Raw genomic sequence first — 13,410 nt, 5'->3', positions numbered from 1 at the left:
ATTGAGATCTGGTTAAGGCCAAAGCTAAATCTTTCTTAAATTCTTTCAATCAGGGGTATTTCATGTTTATATCACCAGAAGATAGGAATGTTTATGACTAAATCCCTTATGAAGCTATATTTGTCAATTTTAGTTTCCATCAGAAATATCATATTTACTACAGTTACTGTTAGGGCAAATGTGTTTTTTGTTACAGAATTAACAATAACTGTAGTTCCCACACATTTGGACCTTTCCATGTGTTTTGAAAGTGAAAGGATATTTGAGGCTCTGTTTGGAAGTCTGAGATCACAGTCCACTGACTGGAGCCGCTTTTTCTAAATGGGCAGCTTTCTGAGAAACATAAAAATGGAACCCATACATTCCTGCATGGACTGTGAATGGTTCCTCCAGTGACGTCATCAAAACCACTTGGTAAATGTAATGAAGTTCCTTGTGTCCACACAGTAGGACAGTTTGTACACAACGTTTGTTTCTTCATCGGAACAGAAACAAATTCATTATAAGACGTTTGAACTTAAACCATCGCTTCTGGCCAAAATACAAAGTCCATTATCCATTATAACGCATCCTCCAGTGAAAAAGTCCATCCCCTGTTCTCCTTTCACATTAAAATCCACTGATATCTTGGTTTAGAACTGTTTTCACTTGTAAACGGTGCTTGATCTGTGCGTGCATATTTCTCTCCTGATTCAGACGAGATGACTTTTTCACTGGAGAAAGCAATATTATGGATAGGAGACTCGTATTTTAGCCAGAAGCAATGATTTGAAGTTAAAAACACCTTAATGACCTTTCACTTCAATTGTGGATTATTGGGCCGTTTTTATCATCTGTCATACTCTCATTCTGACGGCACCCATTCACTGCGAAAGATCCATTTGTAAGCAAGGGAAATCTGTTTTGATGAAGAAACAAACTTTTCTGCAAATGCTCGTTTTTGAGTGAACTATTCCATTATAGTATACATTTTACTAATTCATTTTTCACTTTTTTGAGATTACAACTCACATTTCAAAGCTAAACCACTATAAATATTTAATTGATTTTTGTGGGTTAAAAAAAAAACGAAATTTTTACGACACAATTTTAGTATTGCCCTCTCCAGGATTTCAGTGACTGTGAGAACCTGTAATAGCTTGATGTTGGAAACATGGTTAAAAACGACTTAAATACACAAAACAATTACAATTTCTAATCAATTTTGATATTTTAGTGGTGCTTAAAGTCCGAAATATGCTTATAGTTTTGCATAATTTTTGTATTATTTCTTAAAAACAGGCAGTGAAGCGATTCTGTTTAGAATGTGATTGTTAAGTCGACAATAAATAAAGTATTAGTAAAATACAATTAAAGGGGTCATATGATGCTGCTAAAAAGAACATTATTTTGTGTATTTGGTGTAATGAAATGTGCTTATGCGGTTTAAGGTTAAAAAAACACATTATTTTCCACATACTGTACATTATTGTTTCTCCTCTATGCCCCGCCTTTCTGAAACGCGTTGATTTTTACAAAGCTCATCGGTCTGAAAAGCGAGGTGTGCTGTGATTGGCCAGCTATCTAGTGTGTTGTGATTGGCCGAATACCTCAAGCGTGTGACGGAAATGTTACGCCCCTCATCATATTGTGATGCCGTGTCCCGACGAGACAAAAACATTAAAACCCATTATAAACGAGGCATTTGTTGCATCCAGTGGGGACATAATTACTGATTATAATGACTTATACTGTCTTTTTACGCATTGCGTTGCCTCGCGCCGCGTAAACATAAAACCAGAAATCTAAATCTAGTCGTGTCCTCTTTTGGAAGACCAAACAAAGTAGTTTCGCTTTCACAACGAAGCACACAGTGTCTTCACGACATGGCGGCGGCGGCAACAACAATACTACAGCGAGAATAAAAGTTACGTCTTCTTTCTTTGCATGAACATTTGGGCGGCGTTATGCAAATCTTCCCACATCGTAACGTAGATATGTGGGGGCGTGTTAGAACGAGCCGTTTTAGGTAGGCGTGGCTGACTCTTAACTTTTATAAAGAATATCTCTTTGGATTTGAGACTTTAGTCTTTGCAACTTTACAGAGCTTCTTTATGCACCAAGAGCTTGTAACACTCCAAAGAGAAAGGAAAAATTTAAATCGCATCATATGACCCCTTTAAAACCTTTTGTTTTATCAAGCTTTCGCTTTTAAACTCAATTTTATTCTAGACACAAATTCCAGAATTACACCGCGGCGGTTTGAAGTTCCCGGGTTCCTCCAGCGTCCCTACATTCAGCGCGCGTTCCGCCTCGTCCAGCTCGTGCTGTGAATGGACGGCTGCCGTTCTTTTCCGGCTACACCTGCTCATCCCACCAGGAAGTGCTGGGCGATAAATCCTAAAGTAATAATCCCTTTTACCTGGAGCGAGAGGAGCGAACAAACATTATTATGCAGTGTATCCGGGGAAAGCCCTCCGATTAGATTCATGTGATCGACGCGCGCGATTAATGCAGGGTAAAAAACACACCGTCAACTCCCAGCAAGTTGGGGTTATTGTTTTCCTGCGGTGTAGCGTTTAGTTTTTTTGCGGTCCTAACCTCCCTCCGGCAATGGGATGCTGTGGAAGCGCAGAGGTAAGCGATGCTGGCCGCGACAAAACGTGATAGCATGTATCGAATCTGGCGCAGATGTGTTGATACATCGTTACATTGTTGCTGGCGCTGTGATACATTGTTTCACGGCTGATCGTCTTTGACGGGCCGATGAAGTGCTGTACTGTCGCTTGCACTGCATGTAATCCTATTATTATGTTCTATGCGCTCGCACATAGCGATGAATGCATTTGACCATGACAGTTATGTGATGATTTCGCCTTTGCATCAAAATACAACGCGTTAGACCGTTGTCTTTGTTTTTTTGCTTCCCATCATCATAGTGTAGTGTGTTAGTATTAGTAAACATGTTTACAGGCACTGCTGTCCTCTTACAACACACTGGTTACACAAAGGGGGTTATTTATAAATGGATATCAATTGTGGTCGGTGCTTGTTATGTGAAATAGATTTTTTTGAATATGCCGGTTTTGACAGGTTACATTTGCGAGGCCTTATATGAAAATAAACACTGTTTAACGTTTGCAGCATGCTAACTTGTTAAGTAAAGAAGAAATCGACTTAGGTTGTTTTCTTGATTATGTTTTATATTTAAGTGCTTGATAACCGATATGTAAAACGCAGTGATACAATAATATATTTATTATCAATTACTGACCTATGAAGGAATAGATAATAGTAAGGTAATAATAACAATACAATAATACTCAAAAATAATACAATAATAATAAATAACTTATGTAAACGTAACTTTTTTTTTTTTACTAATGTTTTTTTTCGCCCTATTTAATGGCCAGCGTTATTTTAAAAGATTTGTTTTTAAATTTCTGTATCTAATATTTTAGAACCAATTAAGTGGAAAAAGTATAAATATTGGAAGACTGTATTGCTTATCAGTTTGTCTTTAATGTGAAGACATGTTATTTGAATCAAGTCAAGTCAAGTCACCTTTATTTATATAGCGCTTTTAACAATACAGATTGTGTCAAAGCAACTGAACAGCATTAATTAGGAAAATAGTGTGTCAATAATGCAAAATAAAAATAGTAAACACTCATTTTTCAGTTAAAGACAGTTCATCATTGAATTCAGTGATGTCAACATCCAGCTCAGTTTAAATAATATCTTTGCAATCATGTCAACGATATCGCTGGAAATGAAGTGTCCCCAACTAAGCAAGCCAGAGGCGACAATCAAGTGATAATCATTTTAAGCATGATTGAACATGCAGCATTGTGTCTTTGTATTTCAGAGGCCAAAAAGAGAATGGAAACCTTTGGAGGACCGGAGCTGCACGGATCTGCCATGGTTCCTGTTATTTACATTGTTCCTTGTGGGAATGGTAAGTCAACAGTTCACCTTAGTCATCATTTATAGACAATATTATGTTCATATATGCAGGTTATGAAAGTACTTCTGGTCACAATGTGTATTGTAGTCAGTGGTCATGTTACTTTGTATTTTACATATACAGGTACTGGGTAGTTTTGATATACTACTTAATGATATACTAACAGGGATTTTTATAGTTCTAATTGGTCAGTTTTTGCATTCAACAGTCAGATGTTAATGACAAATGTCCAGGGCAACACTGTGTGATACTGTATTTCATATCCATGCATTTGTTTATTTATTATTGTAAAAAGAACGAGAATGTACATGCATCACAAAATACACAGAGAGGTAAATCAGGAATTTAGGATTCTTGGACACCCTGCGGCCTTTTTCTTCTCTCGCAATAAGACAATAAAATAAATATCTAAAAAATGCTGGAGCTGTATGAATATTTGAAATAAAGTCAAAAGCACAATATGGCTTACTGTGATTTAATTAATAAATAAATGTGCTATTAAATAATAATTAATAAATGTGCTGTGTGTTTCAGAGTGTTCTTACGCATGAGCAGCTCATCTGCTGGTGTTTGTAGCGGCTCAGTTTGCAGTAAATGCTGCTCCACATGAAATAATTTCTGCATGTGCTCTGAATTTAGGTCGATTTAATGTGCATTTGGAAACACAACATGCAGCAGCCATCTATCTTCTCATGCTTGCAGTGATAAGTGCTTATCAACAATAGAGCAGCTTTAAAAGTGTAAATAAATGTTGGATGGTTTAAAGGGTTAGTTCACCCAAAAATGAAAATTCTGTCATTAATTACTCACCCTTGTGTTTTTCCAAACCCATAAGACCTTCATTTATCTTCGGAACACAATTTAAGATATTTTTGATGAAATATGAGGGCTCTCTGACCTTCCCATAGACAGCAAGGTAACTACCATGTTCAAGGTCCAGAAAAGTATCAAGATGATCGACAAAGTAGTCCGTGTGACATCAGTGGTTCAACTGTAAAGTTACGAAGCTACGAGAATACTTTTTTTCGATCATCTTGGTACTTTTCTGGACCTTGAACGTGGTAGTTACTTTGTTGTCTATGGGAGGGTCAGAGAGCCCTCATATTTCATCAAAAATATCTTTATATATATTTTTGGGTGAACTAACCCTTTAATGTTTGAAAAATAAGAAATTAAGGCATCTATAAATATTAGTATTGTAATTTTACTGTAAAATAAAATAATTATTAGTTTTCTTAATTTTTTACAATAGTAATGTTTTTTATTTAGTAATTTTCATATTTTTATTTAGTAGTAGAAATATATTATTATTATTATTATTAGTAGTAGTAGTATTATTATATCCATATTGATATCATCTCTAAATTTTGGCAAAACTATGCAGCCATATAAACAAGCACAGCAAACCTAGAATTTAAAAGAAAAAAAGAAATGCAAATTTTTATCAGAAATGTCACAATTGCAGAAACTCCAGGCCTAAATATTTTATGGCTCAGCTTTCTTCCCTTGAAATTTCTCTTTTGATAAATAGTGTTTTGTTACCTTGCTGTGGTTTTTGCGACCAGCCACGATGAGCGTCATTTTGCTTTCTATTTCTGTGGTGTTTTACAGGGTACTTCCACCCAATGTGAAATCTCACTGCTCTAAAATATCCTGTTCCACAAACCAGTAGACATGAAATGTATTCTGATTGGCTGTGATTGTATGTGGTCTCACAGCAGTTTCACATTTAGTATGAACAGACAAATTTGCTTGTCATTGGAAATTTTGGACATTGTGTTAGTGTATGTCTCAACATACATGTCTTACGCAAATGAAGAAACTCACAGGAATCTTGTGATTTAGTGGTGAATCTTTCTATAATTAGGTTTATCCTGTGAATTATTTAGCCTTTCTGCAAATTAGTTTTCCCACATCATTGACTTTTTTTTTCACTCTCATTCCAGTGTGGCATCTGTGGGTTTACCATCGCGACTGGAGGGGCGGCACGACTCGTCTTCGGATATGACAGCTACGGGAACACATGCGGCCAACGCAACGAGCCCATCGAAGGGGTCCGGTTGAGTGGTCTCGACCATACTGACAGAAAGTGAGTCAGCTCGTCTTTCCTCCCTCTCGCACCCCTTTTTTTTTTCACACTCGGCACCATCACAAACCCTCATTTTTTTCTTTCATTCTCTGTTTTTACACACCCGTTTTTCTCCATTGTAAATGGTCAGCAGTGAAATCAGAGCACTCCAGCTCTTGCCCTTCGATTATCACATCAATGCAAATGTCAAATGGCTGGCGTTTCACCTCGAGATGGCTGAGGACTATCTGAGCTACACACACGAGCCTTGAATAATTCAGTACAGGCCCTGAGGACTGGTACTGTCACAGTGTGCGGCCCTTAATGGGTGCTAGCCTGCAGGAAAGACAGGTATTGTGGGCCATTTCATTTGCAGCACTGTCAAATGATGGTTTTTGGCTCTCCGGTGTGGTTGAACTGAATTGTACGTAGCTTTTTAGAGATGGGTCTGAGATCTGACTCATCATGAGGCAGAGCGATTCATTTGGTGGAGTATTCACTGGCTTGTCAGAGCAGATTTTAACTTAATAATGGCTTGAAAATGTCTTGCTGGAGCTGTCAAAGATAGATGGCTGCACTTGCGGAGGGCATGCGGTTTACCTGTATATTTAATGATGTTTAGGCTTCATACAAATGCAATTTTAAGCTGTTAAAGAGATGCTCACCCTAAAATTCTGTCATTATTTACTCACCCTTATGTCTTTCAAAACCGGTCTGATGACTTGTGGAAGATAAAAGAAGACATTTTTTTTAATTGCCCATACGATGAAAGTCAATGGGGTCCAGTGTTGTTTTGACCCCAGTGTTATTATATCTTTTATTTTATGTTTTGCAAGAGAAATAAAGTCATACAGGATTGCAGTGACCTGAGTAAATGATGACAGAATGTTTAGGTTAATTTCTCTATTTGTATTCGCAAATGTGTCACATGACTTAAAAACTTAACAAATGTGTTATTCTTATTTGGATCTTGATTTTTAAGCATCACCAAGAGCATTTATGTCATGTTTAAGGTAATATGTAATCACAACCAGGCATTTTTGAAGTAAATAAATATAAAAAATTAATAAATTGTCAACATACACTACTCTTCAAAACATTGCGGACAATTAGTTTTCTTTCTTTTTTTTTAAATAAATTTGTACTTTTATTCAGGAATGATTAAATTGTTTAAAAGTGACAGTAAAGACATTTAAAAAGTACCAGAAGATTCCTATTTGAAAATAAATGCTGTTCTTTTGAGCTATATATTTGTCAAAGAATCCTGAAATAAAATAAATTAACAAAAATGAAGCAATGTTTTCAACATTGATAATAAAAGCATCAATAAGAGCAGCAAATCAACATTAGAATGATTTCTGAAGGAACATGTGACACTGAAGACTGGAGTAGTGATGCTGAAAATTCAGCTTTGTCATCATAAGAATGAATTACATTTTAAAATATATTCAAATAGAAAACTGATATGTAATAATAATTCACAATTGTACTTGTTTTTTTTACTGAAGCCTTGGTAAGCATACAACTTTTTCTTTTTCTTGCCGACCTCGAACCTTTAAATGGCAGTGTATTTAAATGCCATTTATATCCACGCTGATAATTTTGATGTGTGTCTGTATTTCACAGTTCATGATGGGGCAATCACCTCACAGGACAATTTTCTAGTCACATTTGACATAAAATTGCTAATAAAACAATGCACAATTTGAATATATAATTTTATGTTTATGGTAAGCAAGTTCTTTGCTGTCCAGCCATGATGAAAATAAAAGAAAAATTATAGCCTTTGAGGACAGTAAAATGACATGTCATGTCAACTGGCCATTTACAGAATCTTTTTTTTTGTGATTAGCAGATTTTATGTTGGCGTTTCACATTTAGTAGTTTTTTCATGAGGGTGATGCTGCCTGTGTGTGATTTAGTACGTGTCTAGGTGTATGCTTATTCTATTACAAAAATATAGCTCTGAGTAATTGCTTCATTTATTCATGTCATAAAAGAGACGGATGTGGTAAATACCACCTAGAGTGAGTTGTTCCTACAGGAAGGCATGACTGCTCGTTTCTTGTCTTCCTCTTATTACAGCTTTAGATTTTTAAGCATCACCAAGAGCATTTATGTCATGTTTAAGGTAATATGTAATCACAACCAGGCATTTTTGAAGTAAATAAATATAAAAAATTAATAAATTGTCAACATACACTACTCTTCAAAACATTGCGGACAATTAGTTTTCTTTCTTTATCTTGAAATAAATTTGTACTTTTATTCAGGAATGATTAAATTGTTTAAAAGTGACAGTAAAGACATTTAAAAAGTACCAGAAGATTCCTATTTGAAAATAAATGCTGTTCTTTTGAGCTATATATTTGTCAAATAATCCTGAAATAAAATAAATTAACAAAAATGAAGCAATGTTTTCAACATTGATAATAAAAGCATCAATAAGAGCAGCAAATCAACATTAGAATGATTTCTGAAGGAACATGTGACACTGAAGACTGGAGTAGTGATGCTGAAAATTCAGCTTTGTCATCATAAGAATGAATTACATTTTAAAATATATTCAAATAGAAAACTGATATGTAATAATAATTCACAATTGTACTTGTTTTTTTTACTGAAGCCTTGGTAAGCATACAACTTTTTCTTTTTCTTGCCGACCTCGAACCTTTAAATGGCAGTGTATTTAAATGCCATTTATATCCACGCTGATAATTTTGATGTGTGTCTGTATTTCACAGTTCATGATGGGGGCAATCACCTCACAGGGCAATTTTCTAGTCACATTTGACATAAAATTGCTAATAAAACAATGCACAATTTGAATATATAATTTTATGTTTATGGTAAGCAAGTTCTTTACTGTCCAGCCATGATGAAAATAAAAGAAAAATTATAGCCTTTGAGGACAGTAAAATGACATGTCATGTCAACTGGCCATTTACAGAATCTTTTTTTTTGTGATTAGCAGATTTTATGTTGGCGTTTCACATTTAGTAGTTTTTTCATGAGGGTGATGCTGCCTGTGTGTGATTTAGTACGTGTCTAGGTGTATGCTTATTCTATTACAAAAATATAGCTCTGAGTAATTGCTTCATTTATTCATGTCATAAAAGAGACGGATGTGGTAAATACCACCTAGAGTGAGTTGTTCCTACAGGAAGGCATGACTGCTCGTTTCTTGTCTTCCTCTTATTACAGCTTTAACTCTGGCTCAAAATATAGAACCACTAGAGACATGTAATCACCCCTGAGCAGCGCTACACTAACTTCCATATCATTCTCTCTTTTTACACACACACGCCTGCACGCACATCACAACACCAACCTAGGCTCACTGGAAATACAGTGGGGCAAAAAAGTATGGTGGCTGACTAAATACTTTTTTTCCCCACTGTATGTGTCTCTGCATACGTTTTTGCAAACTTCAAAAACGTACCTATACAAATATACCTATATAAATAAACAGCAATTTCAAGCTCCAGTGAACACTAGTGGCAGTAAAACACAAACAACTATTATTCCTTTTCACACTTTCACACATTGATTAATAAACAATGATTTTTGTGTGGTTTATGACCTCAAAACACTTTTACCATAATGCATGATTTGTTAACTTCAACTTTTGGACTTTTGCATCACATAATCAGCTCCATATGTATGGCTTTTCTGACATAGTAAACTTGCTCGGCAGCTCACCTGGTACGTTATTTCACTTACTATTTACAGTGCTTGGGTACCACAAGTCACCATAAAAAGACATAAAGGCTTGTAGAAGCAAGTTGAAATGGCATAGTTGCTATACTAATATTGTAGTATCGTGCTACAGTGCACCTCCATCTCAATATACTGTACAACGTGTCGTCACACATTCACATCACATTTTATCTCAGCGGTACACTCACTGGACACTGCACTTATTTGCAATCACAAAAGTACATTATTTGCATGTGCTTTAAAGCCTTGCAGGTTAAACCTTTCATTCGCGTGCTGTTCTGATATGCACTTTCTCGGAGTGCCTACACGGAAAAAAACGGATGCGTGCAGCTCTTAAAGCGTCAGAACTAAACATGCTGCCGCTTCTCATTAAAGGGATAGTTAACCCTAAAATTAAATTTCTGTCATTATTTACTCACTCACATGTTGTCCCAAACCTGCATTAATTTATTTCTTGTGCTGAACACAAAATAAGATATTTTGAATGTGGGTAACCAAAAATGATAGTGGGAAAAAAATAAATAAAATACTATGAAAGTAACTGGGAACCAGCAACTGTCAACAGAAGAAAAAAACTCATTCGGGTTTAAAAAAAAACTTGAGAGTAAATGATGACAGAATTGTCATTTTTGGGTGAGCTATCCCTATAATGGTACTAAAACAAAACACAAAGCGAAAAATCACTCACTGCTCTTGACTGAAGAACTTTAATACAATTGCTTTAATAAGAATCAATGAATTTATGTATATAGTGTTTTATTTTTATATTTGTTAATTCAATTTCTTGAATGCTACTGCTAAATACACCTACCTTTGTTTTATTTGTATATTATGTGTATTTGTAACGTGTATCTTAGTTCTTATTTTTTTAATAAAGATAAAATAATGACAATTTTTATATTTGCCCGTTTTGGCCTAAATGTCTGCCATTCTTTTTTTATTTTATATTTTGTTACCTTGTAAGGCTTTGTTTTTAATATAGGGAAATTAATTTGGCTGTTCTGCTCAGACTACTGTCAAAATAGTAAAACCAACATGACAAAGAATCGTGATAAAATCGTGAATCGTGCTATTTCTGGAAAAAAAACGTGATATGATATTTTTGCCATATCGCCCACCCCTAGTAGTAATTATGTGCTTTGTTAGGAAGATTTGACATTTGGCCTTAGCCTGCTTTGTTGATGTTAGTCTTTATCGACTAGATTAGCACAGGCCTGTGGGTCATGGAGGAGAGTAATAGTGATCCTGTTTTTGGTCTGGACTGAGGTCTAGTATTTACTTTAGATTGGTTTTACTATGGTACTCTGGTAATGGCTGCTAAAGCAAATTTAGGAATATTTAAGAATAAATTTAGTGTGTAAGAATGACTGCAGTTTTGTATTCTGTTCCTGACCCTGTTTTGATGTAAAGTCAATTCCATCGACTCCTGTAGTGGGAGTTGACTCAGAAAATACCTGACATTGAACAACTTTACAAGCAACCTTACTGCTGTACTTGATAATGTCCATGTTGGAGGTGTAACTGTGTGTGTGTGTGTGTGTTAAGAGCCAGACGGAGTTAGCTAGCTAATGTTGTTAGCCGAGCAAAGTTCATCTGGTTAATGCACTTAGCTTAGTTTTACTTTCTCAGCTGCTAATACCATGATCCAGCAGCACGCTCCCACTGCCCACGATCCCTCACTTTATCCATCTCTTTTTAATGGGGTTATGGTCCATCTTTGCCTCTCATGTGTAATCATTGTGTTTATTGAATACTATAAAGGTTGTCAGCAGTTTTTGTGCAGCATGCTTTGGGTTCGATTAGGTTCCTTGCTCATTTCCCATTTCCCCTGTTGTCAATATTAATATATTTTACAAGCTTTATATATATATATATATATATGTATTAAATTCATCAATCTGGTGCACTTTCAGAGTTCAAAATTTAGAGCTCCAACACAGGTCCAGTGTGCAAAACTAAACAAAAAAAAAAAAGCTGGTGAATTTATTTGTACTTGAAATTTAAAAGGGACTCAACTAGGGCTGCACGATATTGGAAAAAACTCACATTGTGATATTTTATTTTTCTGCGATTATATATTGCGATACGAAAAAAAAAAAATCACCAGATGACTTGAATAGTTCTATTTGGAAAAAATATATAATCAATGATTGGGGTGATTTTGTAGGTGAGTAAATTAGCATAGAAAATAAACAAATGACAAACAGATAAATATAATAGAACAAAGAATACAAATGAAATAAACAGGTTTTCAGGTAAGTCTAATAGTATTCAGGTACAGAAATTTAATAATTAAATGTAAAATAATACTGCATAGTCTTCACTGTATAAATTAAATCTAATAAATCTGTTAAAGCTACAAAAGTGTTTTGTTGTTTGATCAACATTCATAACACAGAAAGCCTCCGGATCATTAAACTGCTCTGAACCAATATACTGTTACACATATATTTTCTTTCTCACTTGTTTACCTTCACCTAAACCATAAGCAACTGTGTTTACAAGCATACTTGCAGAGACTTGCATTTTGACAATTTTGCGCGTATGTGTCATTTCAGGCACAAATAGTCGCGGAAGTGAATGAAAGTCGGTGTTCACGTGCATCTGCGTGGCTCTCACCGTGTACACCAGAAGTGAGCGGCGTGGCGCTACGCAACAAATTTTAGTGTCCAGTGTAGACAGACTTTAGCTGTTGCGGCACGGAGCGTGTCACGTCCAGTGTGTTTAAAGAAAATGATCAGTATAAATTTAACGATCAGTAAACATCGCACATCCCACGATGTTACTATCGCAGATGTGCACATCGCGATATCGATGCTGAAATGAAATAACGTGCAGCCGTAGACTCATCCCTCTTTTTAGTTGTGATATAGTGTCTCCGTCTCACTGGCAAATTTGGAAGCCAAACTAATAATAATAATTGTATATTATTATTCCTATGACTGTAATAGCCATATATTGTAAAATAATTGCACTGTGAAATAAATGAAAATGAGTGTTTCACAGGTAGGCCTATATTATTTTTCCTTACTCCTTGCAGTAGGGAAATTGCAATACTTTTGTCCTAATTTCTACACTTGCAAGCAGTGCCTAAAACTAACTTTTTGCCACATCTCAACCCCTCTATGGACACCTTGGCAATTGAATCGCCATTGGTGTGTGTGTGTGTGTGTGTGTGTCAGTAAGCAGCGCATTATTATAGAATGATAATTAAAGGCTCTAATTCACCCCAGTATAGGTGTGTGTATTGACGTATGATAACGTGTGATGGTATAGTAGTGGCAGCCCTCTATGGACACCTTGGCAATTGAATCGCCATTGGCTAGTAAATTTTTTTTAGTTTACTCACCAGACTATATCTATCTATCTACATATATACATATATATATGTTATATCTGAAACTACACTACACTAATGATAGAACTTTAGTAATTATAATTAAAACTTGGTAACCATATATGACTGCATATTAGTCATTTTAACTGAACTTAGGACTGGTGGTGGTGCTTTTTTGGTCATTCAAATCACGTCACCAAAAATGTCATTGTTCAGTACAATTTATTTTGTCTTTTCACTAGGGATGCACTGAAATGAAAATTCTTGGCAGAATTCCAAAGCTGAAACAAAATTAAACACTGGGCCAAAGGCATTTCGCATTTCCCCCCCCCCCTCTTC

General features: G+C 35.5%; 1 protein-coding gene across 2 annotated transcripts in view; it reads left to right on the top strand.

Moving 5' to 3' along the window:
* The first annotated feature begins 2,295 nt into the window (after positions 1-2,295).
* Positions 2,296-13,410, top strand: part of LOC107587071 (choline transporter-like protein 1) — a 27,907-nt gene continuing 16,792 nt past the window's right edge. The window contains exons 1-3 of one of the 2 annotated variants that reach the window (XM_016274685.1): positions 2,296-2,384; positions 3,848-3,937; positions 5,893-6,035. In XM_016274685.1, coding sequence (XP_016130171.1) covers positions 2,313-2,384; positions 3,848-3,937; positions 5,893-6,035 — 305 coding nt within the window. In that variant the 5' untranslated portion in view covers positions 2,296-2,312. Of the gene's footprint in view, positions 2,617-3,847; positions 3,938-5,892; positions 6,036-13,410 lie in introns of both variants that reach the window. The other variant, XM_016274687.1, reaches the window with a different exon arrangement.

Source organism: Sinocyclocheilus grahami, unplaced genomic scaffold (genome assembly GCF_001515645.1).
Source record: "Sinocyclocheilus grahami isolate Dianchi unplaced genomic scaffold, SAMN03320097.WGS_v1.1 scaffold89.1, whole genome shotgun sequence".
NCBI classification, from domain to species: Eukaryota; Metazoa; Chordata; class Actinopteri; order Cypriniformes; family Cyprinidae; genus Sinocyclocheilus; species Sinocyclocheilus grahami.
The sequence above is the reverse complement of the archived record's forward strand: the minus strand, read 5'-3'. Positions and strand labels throughout refer to the sequence as shown.